We start from the raw sequence: 19216 nt of genomic DNA on the forward strand, positions 1-19216 counted from the left end.
TTGTTTTGGGTAGGCTTCACAAACAGTCTGTTGAAACAGCCAGGAAACGATTACTCGACTATCAGACTATGTTAAAAGGAAAGTACCTATCCATGTCAGCTGCACCATTGATACCTGGTTCTGTTACATCAGTACCACCACAGAAATCTGAAAGATCCGCTGTTACATCAGAACATGAGGATCAAGGTCAGAGACCCAAGTTGAGTCCTAACAAACAACCTATGCAACCCGTACAGATCTCCAAATTAGAGCAAGATTTTCAGGTTCCAAGACAACATCGCTTTCCACAAAGACAGGTAGAAACAACCAAAACATTAGTTACTTCAGATGTTTTAGCCGAGCAAGCTTTGGAATCACAGGAACAGCCAAAGCAACTCTCACAGACTGAAACACAACAGAGAGACTATAAATTGGTCCCTAAAGACTCTCATACACTTTCAAGGGCTTTGTCACATGATAAGCCACTGATAGTACAGGATGCCAGAGAAAGAGCTGAAATATCTGGGGCAACAACTTTTCAAACTTTAGACTCCCAGCAAATGTTCTCAGAGAACAATGAAAGTATATCGTCTAAGTTAATTGAACCTTCTTCATTCCTACCATTGGTAGCTGAGCATTCTTTTAGTTCTCTGCCTACTGAAGTTGAGTCTGGAAAAATCCAGGAATGCTTTTCAACTGGGAGCAAAAGTGTAGTTTCTGTAAGCCATTCTGTAGTTGGCCAAATGCAGGATAAGTCTTTGCCATTCTCAGAGAATATCATAGCCCAGCAAAGTAATTTGAAGGCTCTCCAAAAACAGTTAGACCTACAGAAAGAAGTTCTTCGGTTAAGACAGGAAGCTCAGGAACAATTGCTTTTGTGCAAACAGAAAGAATTGGAAGGGCAAACTGGCCTTTCTGTATTCCTTCCATTGGTACCTCTGGATTCTTTTGCTTCACTGCCTTCTGCCAAAGCTGAGTCAGGGAGAATCCAGGAATCTTCTCCAACCAAGAAAGAGACTACAGTTTCCTCAGGCCATCCTGGGGTCCCACAACTTCAGGATAGGCTTAATTTTAAATTTCTCCAAGAACAGTTAAATATTCAGAGGGACCGCTTTCAGGCTAGACGGGAAGCCCAGGAAGTATTATGTGTACATAAACAGAGTGAATTGGATGGAAGAGTATGGGCTGAACAGACTGAGCCCCCTTCTGTCCCATCTCAAGGAGCTCAGCATACATTTACTTCACTACCTTCTGCTGGTACTCAATCTGGAAAAATCCAGGACCAGTATTCATCTAAGAGTGAGAAGGAAAGTCTCTCAATCCAATCTGAAATCCCCAAATTTCAGGATGGGTCTTCAAGTTTCCTACAGCAGTTCCACCCTTTGCATGATAGTTTGAAGTTGCTCCAAGAACAGCTGACTGCACAGAGGGATGCTCTTCAGGCCAGGCATGAAGCCCAGGCAGAATTACTTTTACATAGACAAAGGGATTTGGAAGACTCTAAGTCTGTGCAGATGAGTTCTTCATTCCTGCCAGTGGTCACTCAACATTCAGTTGCTTCACAAGCTTCTTCTAAAACTGAGCCTAGAAGAATTCAGAACTTTTATTTCTCTGAGAAGGGGAGTGTTACTCCCTCAAGTCATTTGGTAATGCCAGCATTTCAGGATGAGCCTCTTAGTTTTCCACAGCATAGCCTGCCACAGCAGGAAAATCTAACAACACTCGAAGGTCAGTCGCACATTCAGAGGGTAATACTTGGTGCTAAACAAGAAACTCAGGAATTTGTACACAAACAAAGTGAATTAGAAACAAAAATTCCTTCTGAACAGACTGGCACCTCTTTATCTCTGTCTCAGGGAGCTGAATCTGAAAAATTCCAGGACTATATGTCATTCAGGAGTGACAGTACAGTTCCCTTAAGCCATTGGAAGATCCCAAGATTTCAAGAAAGACTTCTGGGGTTTTCTCGACATATACAACCTCTACAAGATAATTTGGAAGGACACCAAGAATGGTTAGACACAGAAGAGGAGGCCCTTCAGTTTAGCCAGAAGACCCAAGGGAATGTATCTTCTGAACAAACTGGCCCCTCCTTCACACCCCAGTTAGAACAGCTTTCTTTTCCTTCATTGCCTTCTGCTGAATCTCTTACAACCCGGGAACCTCTTTCAGCAGAGAGTGAGAGTAGAATTCCTTCAAGCCATTTTCAGATCCCAGAATTGCAGGATAGACTTTTGAAGATATCACAGCTTATCCAGCCTCAACAAGATAATTTGAAGGCACTTCAAGAACAGTTAGCTACGCAGAGGGAAGCCATCATTCAGTCTAGACAGGAAGCTCAGCAAGAATTGCTTCTGCATAAACAGAGTGAGTGGAAGGGAAGAATATCTCCCGAGCAGGTTGGCACCTCTTCCTTCCTGCCCCTAGTTGTACAGCGGCCTTTTGCTCCATTGCCTCTTAGTGAAGCTGGTAGAATCCAAGAACCTTGTTCAACTAAGGGTGATAATATAGTCTCCCCTCGTCATTCTGAGATACCAAGGTTGCCTGATAGGCTTTTGGGTTTACCACAGCCTGTTTTACCTCAACAAGATTATCCGATTACATTTCAACAGGAACACGTGTATACACAGACAGGTCCCCTTCCATGTAGCGAGAAAACCCAGAAAGAGTTGGTTTTGCCCAGACAATATAAATTTGAGGAAAAGTCATCTGAGCATTTTATCCAACCTCTCCATGGTGATTTGAAGGCACTTCAAGAGCAGTTAGACATACAGAGGAAAGCCACTCATTCTAGACAGGAAGTCCGAGAAGAATTGCTTTTGCAAAGACTAAGTAAATTGGAGAAAAGGGTCTCACCTGAGCAGACCAGCACCTCTTCATCCTTATCCCACATAGCACTGCCTGTTGCTGACTCTGAAAGAATCCAAAAATCTCTTCCAACCAGAAGTGACAATACTGTTTCCTCAAGTCATCCTGAGATTCCAGGGTCTCAGGATAGGCTTTTGAGTTTATCCCAGGCTTTTCTGCCTCAGCAAGATCATGTGTCAGCACAGTTGGGCTTACAGAGAGAAGTGCTACGTTTTAATGAAAAAGCTCAGGAAGAACTGCTTTTAAACAAGCAAGCAGAGCTGATTGCAGGTGACTCTTCTGAGCAGCCTGTTCCTTCTATGTTTCTACCCAAGGAAAGAGAGCATTCATTTATTCCACTACCTTTTGCTGAAGTAAAATCTAAAAACGTTTGTGAATTGTATTCAGCCAAGAATGAACATGCAGCTCCTTCAAGTGCTTCTATGAGCCCAAGACTTCAAGATAGATTTTTGAGTTTTTCACAACCTCTCTTAGCTCAGCAAGATAATTTGGGACTTCAGAAGCAGATGGAGCTACAAAAAGAAATTCTGCATTATGGCCAAAAAGCCCAAGAAGAATTGCTTGTACAGAGACAAACAGCATTGCAGCAGCACATTCAGAAACATCAGGAGACCTTGAAGGATTTCTTTAAAGACAGTCAGGTATGTATTAATCTTGAATATCTAAGAATTAAACATCGACAATAACCCAACTCGGCCAAGCTAAATATTTGTTTCAATCCTAGGTCAAAATAAGTTCTTAGTTACTGAGAATAAGTGGTTTGACCTTTAATTTTCTACCTTAACGTGGAAATTAAAAGGTAAAAATTGATCCACCTTGCATGGCGTTTATGAAGTTGATAGTTATTTGAAGCCCAACTAATTTCAGCCACTGGTTTGATACAACCAAACTCAAACATCATGGAAAATGTAGGTTGCCTTTTGAAGTTTTGTTATGAAGGATTTTGAGCTTACCACAAGATGATTAAATTGTAAAATAACTAGTTAGCAGAATTTGTCTTAGGCAAATGGCAGACTTTGTGCTTTCTGTATAGCACTTCGTTGACATTTGTGTAGAATCAAAATCAGTACCATCTTTTTCCATAAGTGACAATATTAACATCTGTTATAAAAGTGGTGTGATTTTAGGCTGATGGACCGCCGGACCGGCTGCTTGTGACTGAATTGTTGAGAGGACTCTGATGTGGTCACTCAGATGACTATTCATAGCTTCTCTATATGGGAGACAGTATATTCTCCTATATATGAATGTGTCCATTTTATTTTAAAAGGCCACTTCCTAAATTTATGAGTTAGCCTAAACAGAATTCTACAGTCCTTTGATGCTCAGGAGAAGCTTGAGTTGCGTTCATGAGAACTTGAGTTCTGGGGATTTACTGGTCATTTTAAGGAAAAGGAATGGGAAAAGAAAAGCAGAGAGGGATACTCAAGTATAATCTCTTATTGAAAGGTGCAGTGGAGGCTGTTTGTAAGGTCCGAGGCTGTGACTGGTTGTACTTTTCAATGGAATTATTACCCTTTCAATATTAGAAGTACTTCTCATTTTTTATCTATAGATAAAATTGTAATAATGTGGTTGATGGAGCTGTTCATGTGGTTGATGTTCTAACTGAAGGACAGAGATATAAATCTAATGACTTCTTCACATGATCTTCATTTTATGTCATCCCCACCCTCGTCTGTCTACTTTTTCAGACAAGTAAGCCCACAGTTGAAAATGATTTTGAAACTAAGAAGCTCAGAGAATGCCTTGTTCATCTCCAAGATCTAGCCAAAGACAATCAGGAAAACATTGGTACTGCAGGCAGGAGAAACTGTGATGATAATCAGCTCCTTTCAGAAGATAGTAATGCCCAGCAAAGTGGTAAGATAATTGCATTTTATTGTACTGATTATCCTGATGATGATTCTTTATTTTAACCTCCTGCAACTTGCCGGTTGAAGAAGTTTGTTTCGTTAACAGATTTGTATTGTGCCTAACTTTGTCTTTGACTTGATAGGGGAGCATCAGGACAAAGAACTGGGTGGGAAATCCTCAAAACCACCTGTAGCAAAAGTTAAAGGTGGATTGGACTTGAACCAACATGAACTTAGTGCCATACAAGAGGTAGAATCACCAGCAAGTGGCAGAACTTCTATACTAGGTAAACAGATGGTTTGATAAAATATGATTTTTTAATATTTGCCAGTTTTCTACAGTTTTTTCAGGATGCTAAATATTTTGTTGTTGAGGAAACTTAGACTATGAGTACTCATGAAGGGGAAAAATGGTTTCTACAAACAGTATTTAAAATGTGGACTTAAAGAAATGTGTCATTAGGTAACTAGTTTCTTTATATATGAGGAAAAGCAATTGATAGTAGACAAAAATTCTTTGCTATCCATTATTCTGACACTTTTGCTTCCCTCTGCTTCCTTTCTAAACCAGTTTCTCTAGGATATAACCCAGTTTTTTCTCTTCTGCCTTGCTGCTCTTTCACTTCAGTACCTTCACTGCTCTTTTCCTGTATCTTTCACAGGATAATCATGGTGCTTAAGACCCTGGCTTTAAGAGCAGTTGTAACATGTATGTTTCTTCACTGTACTTCTTCCTAGATTCAATTATCTAGAAAAATTCCTCCCTGCGATCCTTACTAAATAGCCCTATTTTCATTTTATAATTATTTCTAGATTTCAGACTCAACCAGATAATTCTCTTGATCAAATCTATCAAAGCAAATTCTTTTTTTTTTTTTTGCGGTACACGGGCCTCTCACTGCCGTGGCCTCTTCCATTGCGGAGCACAGGCTCCGGATGCGCAGGCCCAGCGGTCATGGCCCACAGGCCCAGCCGCTCCACGGCATGCGGGATCCTCCCGGACCGGGGCACGAACCTGCATCCCCCGCATTGGCAGGTGGACTCCCAACCACTGCGCCACCAGGGAAGCCCAAAGCAAATTCTTTTTTAAGGGGGAAAATAACTTTGTCAGTAGAAAGGTACTTAGAAATGTAATGTTAATATTAGCTATTTTGGTCTTAAAGCCATAAAATATTGTACCTTTGTTTCGGGCTAAAAGAGTTTAAGAAAGTAGAGATTCAGAATAACTCTTAAGAATCATTCCCCTTTTTACTTTCTCCTTATGTCTTATGGAAATTATAACAAAGTAATGATTCTATTTATTACTAGGCTTTGGAAGCTTTTCTTCATTTTGCACTATTTGGTAAACACAACTGTTCAGGAATTGATTGGTGCTTTCCCTAACTCAGAATGAGCATTGGGAAATTCCGACCATTGATTCCTATAATTTAATGAGTTGTGTATGAGACTGCAAAAATAGCCTATCTAAAAGGGAAAGCTATATATTCCCTCACCTCCACCTCCTTATCCTTCAGGCTTTTTTCAATGAAAAGAACCCAGATGTAAGTCTTGACAAGGAACCCAGATGTAAGTCTTGACAAGGAATTTCCTTGTCTATACCTCTGCGACACCTACAGAGTACCAGTTCTTCTCAGTTCTAGTTGATCAACTCTGGAATCTCTCCATTTGTTTCTATTCCCACTACCACTCTTTTAATTCAGGCTGTCATTTCTTTCTTGAAGGGCTGCTACAACTCCCCATGTCTCCCTGTTTCCAGTCTAGCATTACTCTCATTCATTTTCCCATGGTGTACTCAGAGTAATCTGCCTCTATTGCTCCATGTTTAAATTCTTCATTCGTTTCCCTTTGACTGGAGGAATAAGTCTAAATGAAGTCTTAAGTCCCTAGCTTCACCCACAAGGCCCTTCATGGTCTCACTCCCTCCCTTCAGGGGTGAGGTAAGTGCCACTTGTGTGGCATAAACTTTCCATGAGCTGTCAGGCATCCCTCTCATGTGCTCTTTGGGAGCTTTCATCATAGCCTTCATCACACTTCTTTGGGTAATACTTTTAGTCAAAATATTATAGGCAAATAGTGCTAAAAGGTTACAACATGAAACAGCATTTCTTTCTGCCCCTACACCCCCCCCACCCCTTGATGCTACTCACCAGACACAGTCACTTTTCAAGTCTCCTAGGTGTTTCTTCTTGTATTTACTTCTGTAGTTGGCAATGGATTTTAGCAAAAATTAAGCCAAATATTAAACACTGCTAAAATAATTTGAGATCACATCATTTTCTCTGTTTGTGAGAACATCTTTTAGTGCGATATTGGATGATACATTCTTAACAAGGTTATTGTTGTCCCCAAAGGGGATGAAAATTGCTTCGCAGGGAGATGAAAAAGTCTTACTCTTTATGTACCAAAGCACAAATGTACATAAAAAGATATACAGTATTAAAAAAAAAAGATATACAGTATATATAGTTATTAAGTTTCATGGAGTTAGGAGGCAATTAGGAAAAAAGTCTTGAAAGGGTTCCTTAGGTGGGTGATGATAAAGTTAATATTGAGAAACACTGAGCTATAATATTCCAATTTTCTTCTCTGTATTCTACTTATTTTTTTTTGGCTTCGCTGGGTCTTAATCTTTTTTTTTTTAGTTGTGGCCTGTGGACTCCTTAGTTGCAGCATGCGAACTCTTAGTTGTGGCATGCATGCAGGATCTAGTTCCCTGATCAGAGATCTAACCCAGACCCCCTGCATTGGGAGCATGGAGTCCTACCCACTGGACCACTAGGGAAGTCCCTGTAGTCTTATTTCTTCCCTATAGTCTTATTTCTTTAGGCTTTACTTTCTGGGAGAATTTTCTCAGCTTTTTCTTGTAACATTTCTTAGGAATTTTTATTTGGCTCTCAAAGTATAGTTTCTAAAAGCTTGCCCTCCTTTCTGGTATTTTCTTTTTGTAGCATCCTGCTCTTGTTTCATGGATGCAAAATACTGCCTACTTTGAATATTTATAGGTTTTTGCTTGTTTGGGGTCCTGTATTTTCTCTGTTTGTCTGGGTTCTTCCTTTTTTTTTTCTGTCTGAAATTTTAGAGGCTTTTCTCTAATATCTTGCATATTTGAGCGGAACACTGAATGGCTAATTGGAAATTCTATAGGTGGGGACCTTATTTACTTCTGGATTTCACTGGAAAATGTGGCTTTTCCTTGAGGACCCTCAGCTTAGTATCTGTGGTTCTTTCCCCTGAGCAATTTACAGTTTAGTTTCTCCAAAGAAAGATCCTCCAAGTTTGATACAAGCCTGGCTGTTGCTCTTATGGAGCCAGACCTGGGGGGATCTGAGTCGAGGGTGCAAACTTTCTTTTAGTACCTCTGATTTCCTTATGGCATTCTTTTTCTTACCTCCACACTTGCCCCTTTCAGTGCCTGATCCCCCTAAATTCAGAGTGTATTGGATTCATGTAGTTGTGGCCAAGTGGTTAAGACGATAGACTAGAAATCCATTGGGGTTTCCCCACACAGGTCCAAATCCTGTCAACTACTGCACCTTTCCCCTTAGAAAGGTAATCCTTTGACACTTTACCAGTTTGAGAGTCTGCTATAAATTTGATTGCAGAGTGTATAGGATTCAGTTTCTCTAGAGGATAAACCTTTAGTCTTCTCTGGGGATGATGTTGAGAGATAGGAATCTCAGGTGATGGGAGGGATCTTTTCCATGTACATGTTTTTAAACATTCTCCTGTTTTCAGTTCCCTGATTCACACCTTCCTTTTGTAATACCTCTTGCCTTTAATTCCCAAGTTTTTCTGGGGTTCTGCACAGTAAATTAGCTTCTACTTCTGAGCGTCTCCCACTCCTTTCTTTGTTTCATGAGTGTTTATTTCAGTCATAAGTGTTTATTTCAGTGATTATTACTTTGATAATCACCCTCAGGTAAACACCATCCAGGTCAGGAACTGGAATGTTAGAGAACTCCATAAACTCTTCCCTCGTACTCTCGCAATTACTCTTCCTCCTCTTCTCCCCAGGGTAAACCCCTATCTTGATCTCTAATACCACAGATTAGCTGTAGCTGTTTTTGAACTTTATGTTATGAATGCATATTATTCCTTATAAAACTTAATGGTTAATAATTTTTCCAGGCATTTTTCCTGTGATTAGTCAGTACTGAAGCATTTTCTATCATTAGGAAGTAGGAGTTTCATTAAAAACTTAGTAAAATTGAAGTGAAATAATTAAAGGCTGTGTGAAAGTCAAGCAGTTACTATTTTCTTGCTACACTGATTAAGTCTTTAAGAGTTTAGGTTTTTACCCATAATCTAAATTGCCATTTTAGTTTTAACTAGAAACGTAAGTGGAAATCCAGTGAGTCAATTTTTTTTCCCTCCCAGGTAAACCAGACTTTTACCAAGACAGAGACCCACTGAGGGTCTCAGTAAGCCGAGAACAGAGTTTTCTTGGGAGCCCCCTGGACTGTGATCCATTTGGTCATCTTCACCCAGCTGCCCAGGAGAGCATCTGTGGTGATGACTCTGATAAAGCAGGTAAGAGAGAAAGAAGTTGAAACTGGAATTGCTGTGCATAAGAATATGTGGACAAAAGATAGTTATTGTAGTGTTATTTGTAACGAAAAATGGTAAATAACTTCAGTGAAACTGCAGTTTTGTGAAGGTGTTAAAAATGAGGGGAGAAAAGTCTGTGTTCATGCATTTGAAAACTGTCTGGAATAAGAATCACCAAAGTTTAGGTATGGGTTAATCTTTGTTGGAGGTTGGGTTTCACACTTCTATTTCATATGTTTACATAATGTGAAATTATTTTTCCGTAAGAAGCCTATATTATTTCTGTACACAAAAAGTTGAATGAGGGAAGTGAAGTTTATTTAGAGAATAATTAATTACACTTTTAAATTGTTTCACTAAATAAGTAAATGTTAGTAGGAGGTATGTAAGGGTATGAGGTTTTTACAGTTGGCAAACTCTACACATTTTGTGTTTAAGCCTATTTGTAACAATCCACATTTAATTAAATACTACTGAGTATTATCTTTTAAAAGTTCTATCTGTGGCATTCTAAACAAGCTGTTTTATGTTTAGTTTTAAATATTTGGAAAGTATTAAGGAACAAGTTACAAGGAAAAAACTTTAAATCACTTAATTCTGCCACCCAGACAACTGATGTTAATTTTCTCGCTTTTGAATTTGTGCATATTTATAACAAGCTATTTTATATGTATAATATTGACCCTGCAAAGCATAGTTCCAGTACTGCTTCATTAGTTCTAAAGCACCTTTTAAGTAGTTGCCTTTTCTAACCAGATTTCTTTTTATTTTAGCTGTCACATATACTTGGATAATTGTTATCTTAGTTGTATCTAGAGTTTAATACAATGAGAGATGAGCAAGACCTATTTTCTTTTTGAGGGTTTGTAGAAAAATTGACTTTAGCTTCTCCTTTTTTGATTGGAGATTGAAATAACTACAAAATATAATTTCCAATGAATTGTAGTTTTTGACATTTTAAAATAAAAACCATTACCATTTTTTTAGATTTAGCCAGTGAATACTTGCATTCCTTTTTATTCTACCTGTCAATGTCCTCTAGCCAAAGACTACCAAGAACACACATGTAATTGAAGAAAGCTGGGTGCTTTGACTTGTAGTGAGGGAGAATGCACACCGTGGGGAACCATGAGGCCAATGAATTAGTGAGAGGGTATTAGAAGGGACTTACTATAAGATTTGGGCTTTATTAGGTGATTTTGAGGAGGGTTTAAGTATTTTGAAATAGGGCTTTGTTTGTTAGTATTGGATATTATCAGGAAGCCAGGGTGATCCTGTTACTGGATACCTACAAAATTCTTCCCTAGGAGGTAGGAATAATGGAGTTAGGCTAAGTAAAGCTGTACTTGATTAAGCAGCAGTCACTCATGTTAGCCAGGATAAGGAGACGATAGGTCATTTTTTTTTTTTTTTTTTCCGGTACGCGGGCTTCTCACTGTTGGGGCCTCTCCCGTTGCGGAGCACAGGCTCCGGACGCGCAGGCTCAGTGGCCATGGCTCACGGGCCCAGCTGCTCCGCAGCATGTGGGATCCTCCCGGACCGGGGCACGAACCCGTGTCCCCTGCATCAGCAGGTGGACTCTCAACCACTGCGCCACCAGGGAAGCCCTTCGATAGGTCATTTTAGTGGTTTGGACGGTATTCATGGTTTTGTCTATGTTCAGACATGTTCAGACTTTTCTCCCCTCATTTAACACCTTCACAAAACTGCAGTTTCACTGAAGTTTATTTAACTCTGACCTTGCTTCTTTCCCTTATTTTTATTTTTCAATTCTTATCACTACCCAAGTGCTACTGGTCGCCTCCTGGCCACCCTCCTCTGGGGGAATCTTCTTTGGTTTGTTACAGATAATAACAGTTATAGGACTGTGATTACGAAATGGTAAACCCGTAATTTCTCATCTCACAACTAGCTTTTGAAATGAGCTGCTTAAGAAAAAATAAAAACTCACTATAAAGTTTCACCATCTCTTACTTTCTTCACTTAAAATTTTAGTGTGTAAAGAAGCAACCAAATAACAGTTTAGGGCTTCCCTGGTGGCGCAGTGGTTGAGAGTCCACCTGCCGATGGAGGGGACACGGGTTTGTGCCCCGGTCTGGGAAGATCCCACATGCCGCGGAGCGGCTAGGCCCGTGAGCCACGGCCGCTGAGCCTGCACATCCGGAGCCTGTGCTCCGCAACGGGAGAGGCCACGACAGTGAGAGGCCCATGTACCACAAAAAAAAACCAAACCAAAAAACAGTTTAATGGTTAAATCAGTTGTATCACAGTAATATATTTTTAATTGAACTAGGAGAGGGTAAAAAATTGTATTTAAAAACAAATTATATTTAAATATAATATTTGATATTTGCTGTTTTTACTTTATTATCCATAATATAGGTATCATTTTATGAATAAATATATGTATCTACACACATATACAGATACATATGTGTGCATGTGTATGTGTCCTGGGTTACCTCTTAGAAAATATTTCTTACACAAACATCTAAGAAACATACTTTTAACGTTCATGATCTCTTTTAATAATATCATGGGGATAATGAGACAGAAATTTTAGTTTATATTTGGCAGAGCAGTTTTAATTTTATTCTATTTCAGAGCCACAGACGACCATATGCCTTGGCCGGCTTTCTCACAAATGTTGACTATTGGGAGTAAGAGAAAAACTAACTCAGAATACCCAGATTACTAATAGTGAGACAGAAAGTATAATTTTTATGTATTTTTAATATGTCAAGTGTAATTAGGAATGATAATTCATAATAAAAGCAGTGTATGCTCATTGTGATTTTAGACAGCACTGCAAGTTATAAAGAAGCAGAATTCCTCCTTGTCCTACCATTCTCAAGCAACCACTGGTTGCACTTGGTGTTTTTGTCTTTTTTATGTGCATTTGTCTCACCTTTGAGATCACACTGTACTTATAATTGAATATTCTTCCTTCTTCAGTTAAAATTAAATGACAAAAGCGTTTCCCATTATACTGGCTCTTTTCTAAAGGGTTTTATTCATAGAATAATAATGACAACTACAGTTTTCCATGAAAAATTATATTGTGCTAACTATAAATTTTTTTTAATTAGTTAATTTATTTTGTTTATTTTTGGCTGCATTGGGTCTTCGTTGCTGCGCGCGGGCTTTCTCTAGTTGCGGCGAGTGGGGGCTACTCTTCGTTGCAGTGTGCGGGCTTCTCATCACGGTGGTTTCTCTTGTTGCAGAGCACGGGCTCTAGGCGCACGGGCTTCAGTAGTTGTGGCTCATGGGCTCTAGAGCGCAGGCTCAGTAGTTGTGGCACACGGGCTTAGTTGCTCCGAGGCATGTGGGATCTTCCCAGACCAGGGCTCGAACCCGTGTCCCCTGCATTGGCAGGTGGATTCTTAACCACTGTGCCACCAGGGAAGTCCTAAATGCTTTTAATGAATAATAATATGAGTTTTTTTTTTTTCTTTTTGGTCTAAGATAAGGCAGCTCTACAAAGCAAAATATGAAAGAAAATTGTAGGAAAGCAGGAAATTATGCCCTCTGGTGCTAAAAATTTGATTTGTCATAATCCAGACCTTCCCCCTCCTTCCTCATTTTAGTCAAGGTCAGTGAGGCTGTGGTTGAGAGTCATGCAGTATTAAGTTACGCTGCGGAGGAAGAAGACCATACGTACCTGGGTCCAAATGTGAAGCCAGATGATAAGGTTAGTCATGTCTTGATGTGTACTGCATTGTTAGAGTTGCTTGGCTTCCTGTTGTCTTTTTAGTTTACAGAAGTTGTGGAATATTAAAGTCCATGTTCTCTGAGATCTGCTCTTACTGGAGTGGATCAGTGATGAAAACAGCCAAATCTGAGCATCAGAAGACCTCTTAGTCTACCTGATGCATGATCTCTATAGTTCTGAGAAGCAAAAGAATAATTTAAAACAATAAGGGGTGTGCGTGTGTGTGTGTGTGTGTGTGTGTGTGTAAAGGTGACAGTGGATAACTGAGGACTTATTGATGGGGGAGTGAGAGTGGGCTGGGGGTGTGTGTATGAAAGGCTGATCAGTTCTGAGCAATGATGAAAAGGTTTTACTACGGACCTTTATAACTATGAAGGTTTCTACACTTGATCTGAGCTCAGAATAAATAACTGCTAATGTTGGTGATTTGGGTTTTTTCTAGATATTACTTCCTACATTGTGGCCTAATGTTCTCCTTAATTTTTAGGCTGAAACACAAGAAATTTATCATGAGCCATTATCTTCAATAACTGTTTCTACTGGGAGCTTTTTAAGTTATGAAAACACAGATTTGAGCCTTACAGGTAAGAATATCAGAATGTTTATAAATAAATTGAAAGAGAAGCACCAGTTGCACTGCAGTACAGCGGTGAGAGCCAACATTGCTTTTCACAAGGTGCTGAGAGGGATTGTTCTTTAAATCTCAAAAGTAATCATGCCTTTAGAATATTGGACAGTATGACATTCTAATCGTGATCGAAGTCACGGGGCTGCAGACGCAGAGACACTCTGCTGATCTCCAGTAGCACGTTGAGGAGGGTCTGCTAATGTTGGTGGGAATCTACGGAGCACATTTCTTGGCTGCACTGATTCCTTGTGGATGTGTATTGCTATGCCTCTCTGCTAAAATCTGTCTCAAAGGAAGTACCCAGGCACTAAATATTTTCATTAAACCCAATTTTCAGAGTCGTTTTCAGAGCTTGTGGACCAGAGGGAACAAGAATCTCCCACCAGTAAAGAAGAGGAAACAAATGTTTTAAGTTCTGTAGTTCCTTCAACACAAGTTATTTATCAAAGACAGGACCCTCAGGACTCCCTTAAACCTCTTTTACCTGCATTGGAAACATTTACATCTGGTCAGACACACATTCAGCAGATGATAGACAAGTACATAAATGAAGCAATTTTGATGACTGACAAAACAGACTTGCGGGGTAAAATTATTTGTGAACAAATACTTTCACGTAAACTAAGTGTTTTTAACTTTTAACCTTTCATCCTTTTTAGTTGAAAGTAGTGATTGTTTGAGCTTTGTGTTTTGATGGCTTGCTGTAGCAGTTATAACATGGAAAACGCTGAGGAGAGCACTTAGTGAGAGAGGGGCTTTGGAAACTGACTGAGACAGTGTAGAAGAGATGAGCAGATCTTCCTTCACCTTTGCAAAGTTAACTACAGTAGCTCAGTATTGCCAATACTGAGCACAAGAACTCAGAAATCAGACCTCTTGACCGTTTCCTAACTGTGAAACCACAGGCAGCTTACTCTTTTGTCTCTAGTGGAAGGAGGGGTGTTTGGGATAATGCAGATAAAGTGCAGTGTCTGGCCTGTGGCAACACTCGGTACAGTGAGCTTTTCTTCTTTTTTTCAAATCACTGATCCTGAAATGAGCTAATTGAGAATAACAAAGCTTACTGTAACAAAGCAGTGACCATGATGGCATCTTACTCCTAACTAACCCCATAAAGACCTTGAGGCTAGTAGAAATGGAAACTTGCATTTGTCAAAGGTTCTGGTCAAACCACTGCCACCACCTGCCCCTTTTGTACATGAGAGATAACGGCAGGACTTAATTTGAAAGCACCTGCAGGTAATGAAAAAAATGCAAGTAATTTTGTTGAATTGGAGTTATCTTAAAATAACCTTTATGAGTATGTTCTTAGTACTACTTTTCTAGGCTTCATTTTTAAAATGTGTCCTTTTTCCTTAAAATTCCAACAGTTGACTTTGACTTTCCAGAACTGGAGCACAGTTTTCCAAATTTGCATCGTCAGCTGTTTAAACCCTTAGAACCACATCCAGATTTTGATTCATCATCTTTCTCTGGGATTTCTCAAGACAGCAAAGACTTTTACCAGGTATAATAAAGTAGATGCTTCTTTGCAGTGAATTTCCAAAAACTGTCTTTTCTTCTGTTAGAACAATGCTTCTTAGCCTTGGCTGCCAATTAAAATCATCTGGTAAGCTTTTAGATACCAGTGCCCAGACTGTACCTCAGACCAATTAAATCAGAATCCCTAGAAATGGTCAGATACAGTGATTATAATGCAGAACCAAGATTGAAAACAGGTGCATTAGAATTTTGTCCCAATAGTTTTATCTCCAGCTATGATGACCCATAAAAACTTGTCGGGCTTCCCTGGTGGCGCAGTGGTTGAGAGTCCGCCTGCCGATGCAGGGGACACGGGTTTGCGCCCCGGTCCGGGAGGATCCCACGTGCCGCAGAGCGGCTGGGCCCGTGAGCCATGGCCGCTGAGCCTGCACATCCGGAGCCTGTGCTCCGCCACGGGAGAGGCCACAACAGTGAGAGGCCCGCAAAAAAAACACAAAAAGACAAAAAAAAACTTGTCTTCAGGGTTTCGGGGGGTGGGGTTACTTTAATGGAATTCAGTCTTAAACAGGTAAACAGAATTTTGCAAAATTTAAAGTCTCTTCCTATACAATAAAGGAGCTAAGATTCAAACCTGGGTCTTTCTATTTCCAGGCAGCTCTGCATAGTTCCTGCTTATCAGAAAATGATATATTCTGAACATATTCTGAACTCTGTCTTGTTAATTCACAATTTGTTTTCTAAACAAAAAGTCTGTTTCATATTTACTAAAGTGAAAGAATTGGGTTTGAATAAGCAAGTGGTTTATGTGGTAGTAAAGTGGTAATTAAGGAAGAATAATATCAAAGAAACATAAAAGATTGATTCAACATAGTAAATACTAATATTTCAGCCTTTCCCGGTTGTCTTCCATCAGAGGTCACATTCCTCCTGTGAAAGCCTCCGTTCTAGTCTGTCACCCAAAAGTACAGCTTCTTTTACAGCACTGAGGACCAGCCTGCATTCTTCTCTTAACACCAGCGTGAACCAGCAGCCTGACCCTAACTGGGCTCATGAGGAAGCTCAGAGTTTTGCTACAGAAAATGTTATTGAAGGTATGTAGAAGTTCAAAAAAGTTAAATAAAGCTCAGTAGTTTTTCATGGTTGTTTATTTTTATCAATTTTCCTTGGAAATTGTACCTAGTAGCTCTTGGTTTGTCTCCACTCCTCACCAGTTTCTCTGTATATTTATTTAAATAACAGAAGTAATATATAGTGTTTGCATTTTATTTTGATAAAATAAAAAGTGCTGCCTCTTGCTCAACTTCCCTACCTCAACCCTTACAGTTATCAGTTTAAGTATCCTTTCTAAAACTTTTTATACAAATTTTATATATATGCACACATCACAACATATATGAGATGCACATGCATGTTTAAGTCTTTCTGTTATAAAGTCAGTATTCTGTTATGGGGGGAAAGCCCTTGTGTTTTAACAGTCATAGTTCCTTTGTTAACTATTATAGGAGAAAATACATGGTGTGAGCAGTAGTTATTCGAATATCTCTGACATCCTTTAACTTTCTATTCACGTCTATGTATATCAGTTTTCATTCCTAAAATTTTAAGTAACCTGACTTTATTATTTGCAATGTTCTCAGCAACTATTAAGAGACTGTATCTCTATCGAAGTTTTTACAACATATAATTATGATCAACTGATTTCTTATAGGGTCTGAACAGTCTTTTCAACAACTTCTGCCAGAATTTTCTTCACAAGAAGGAAGCCAGCATGCTGACTTACCAAGTATTTTTAGCAGCATTGAAGCAAGAGATTCTTCCCAAGGGGCGGAAAATCAATACTCTTCCTCTGAACAGAATGAAATATTACAAAACAAGCAAAAAAGTGTTCATTTCCAGCTGTCTGTAGGAAATTTGCAAAGTTCAGTCTTCAGTTCATCTGGTGAGGCTAATGTATTTCATCAGTTAAATCTACAGCATAGCACTCCATGTGGTTCTGCCTCTAGTGAGTGCTCAGTAAAAGAAAGACTGGGCTTTGAAGAACTATCAGAAAGAGGAGTTGGTACAGTGTTACAAGGTCAAGGGCTCACTGATGATAAAGAAACCTGTGGCGTTTTAAATATAAATCCACAATTATGCGTAAGAACTTCAATTCAGACACCACATTCAGTCACTGTTCAGAATGAAAAATGTCTTGAGGATTCAACTACTGCAGAAACTCCAACAATCATAGGAAACCAAACTCAACAACCACGGTCAGCGCTCTTTGTAAGCTCTGGATCCTTTTCACTACAGAACTCTATTCCAATCTGGGTAAGTGAAATCTGTGTTGTATGTAATTTTTGGTTTCATTTTCAGACTTTTTAAACAAAATTGCAAGAGATGCAACAGAGCTACTATATGAGATATAGTCAATCTCATAATCATTAGAAATCTCCAATGAAATGAGAAAGCAAATTTTTAAAATTTGACCTTCCTCTGAATTTTACAGATCTTCCCAGTTCGCATTTCTTTTCTCCAGCTTTCCTGAAAAATGGCGGCTCAGCCTATGCTTCAGCACATAGTGTTGAACTTCACTGTGCTGCACTGGATTAATCTACTTGGTTTCAGCTTACCTTCTAGTACTGTTTGTCCCTCCACAGATAAGCAAAAAATAAGCTGACTTGGCAGCTTTTGGATTTTTTTTTTTGTAAATTCTTGTTCAGTATTGAAAGGGTTTTTCCTTAATAAAGTGTGGTCTAGGGACTTCCCTGGTGGTCCATTCAGATAGGTAGGGGATACACACACTGTTCTGCACAGCCCCCAGTCAGCAGGCACTTGGCTCTGTAACCCACGGAGTAGTTTGTCTTCTCCATTATCCTTAGTTGAAGAACCTGTTCTTCTTCTTCCATAATGTACATATTTTTCACATTCTGAGTGTTTTTGAGGCTATGATTTTTGAATACTGTTTCCCTTTTAATTTTACTGTACAGGAGACAGAATGTGGCCATGGTATAATGGAAGAACCAGAACTTACATTGATAAGCAACAGTGATATCAGTATTGCTGAAATGGATTTTGCAAACTTAACTCTAGAAGAAAAGAGAGAAAATGAGGCAAAGAGCTGTTTTCAGGTAAATTTCATAGCTCTCATTTTATACAGCAACCCATAGTTGAGGATTAGGGAATAGAAAAGGATAGTTTTACTTAGCTTTCTACATGGCATTTCTTACATTAGAATCGTGTATGAATGTGCTCACAGTGGACAAGCTGACAATTGAACTTTCTAGAAAGGCAGTTCCAAAAGACCTAGGGTTTAGAATGGGTAAAGTTTAGAACCTTTGCTGTGAATCTGTACAGTGAGGTAAAGTGGTAAAGTCTGTGACTTTCTCACAATTAGGTGAGTGAATTTCTGCCTCTTCTGTCAGAAACACAAAACTCAGATTGTCCAGCTGCATCAGAACATCCTGTGGAGAAACCAGCTGTGTGTGCAGGTATGTATGCCCCGAGCATCAGATTAGTGAGCCCAGGGGCCAGTGGGGTTCCCCCTACTTGAGCAGAAACCCCACACATCTGTATATTGCTGACATATAGCCTCGATTTTTTTTTTTTTAAACAGAAACCCTTTCAAAGTTTACAGCTACTCCAGGGAGCTTACAAGAAGCATTTATGAAAAGAAAAAAAGCATTTATGGAGAGATCCTCACAGAGACAGAAAGAAATAAGGAATAAAATTCGTGTCTCTGGAAGTTCTCAAACCAAAATAGTAAAGGAGAAACCCACAGGTATACTCTCCACATCAGTTTTCAAAGAGAATCTGGCATTACATATATATTAAATGACTTGTTCTCCGCTCAGGTTCATTGGTCAGTCACCTAAAGGGTGTGAACAAGGTTAGAGTGTCTCTTCCTGAAGACAGAAAGACTGCACAAGCCCATATGCACCAAAGGGCTCTAAGGTATGTATGTGGATATATGAAGATCTATGAATTCACATAGCTTAAGTGTCTGTCTTTAATTCCATATAAATTTCTTGCAGATTATACCATCAGTTACCTGAAGTGAAAAAGCAAAAGGAAGAGAAAGCAAAGCAAGACGCATATGCCCAAAACAGAGCAAGGGCAAAAGAATTTCATAAGGTGAGCAGCCACCCCCCCCTGCCAATTTTT

General features: G+C 39.4%; 1 protein-coding gene across 15 annotated transcripts in view; it reads left to right on the forward strand.

Moving 5' to 3' along the window:
* The window catches only part of CEP295 (centrosomal protein 295), a 48321-nt gene that overhangs the window by 28928 nt on the left and 177 nt on the right, over window positions 1–19216 (forward strand). For 6 of the 15 annotated variants that reach the window (XM_079928554.1, XM_079928564.1, XM_079928556.1 and 3 more), the window contains 15 exons: window positions 14–3488; window positions 4542–4710; window positions 4847–4990; window positions 9081–9233; window positions 12839–12942; window positions 13451–13547; window positions 13929–14177; window positions 14962–15098; window positions 15963–16164; window positions 16782–17383; window positions 18043–18183; window positions 18450–18543; window positions 18669–18833; window positions 18907–19006; window positions 19087–19186. In XM_079928554.1, the coding sequence (XP_079784680.1) occupies window positions 14–3488; window positions 4542–4710; window positions 4847–4990; window positions 9081–9233; window positions 12839–12942; window positions 13451–13547; window positions 13929–14177; window positions 14962–15098; window positions 15963–16164; window positions 16782–17383; window positions 18043–18183; window positions 18450–18543; window positions 18669–18833; window positions 18907–19006; window positions 19087–19186 (5932 nt within the window). Of the gene's footprint in view, window positions 1–13; window positions 3489–4541; window positions 4711–4846; window positions 4991–9080; window positions 9234–12838; window positions 12943–13450; window positions 13548–13928; window positions 14831–14961; window positions 15099–15962; window positions 16165–16781; window positions 17384–18042; window positions 18184–18449; window positions 18544–18668; window positions 18834–18906; window positions 19007–19086; window positions 19187–19216 lie in introns of those variants that run through there. The other 9 variants (XM_079928561.1, XM_079928560.1, XM_079928562.1 and 6 more) reach the window with 9 other exon arrangements.

Source organism: Stenella coeruleoalba (assembly GCF_951394435.1).
Source record: "Stenella coeruleoalba genome assembly, chromosome: 8".
Classification (NCBI taxonomy): Eukaryota; Metazoa; Chordata; class Mammalia; order Artiodactyla; family Delphinidae; genus Stenella; species Stenella coeruleoalba.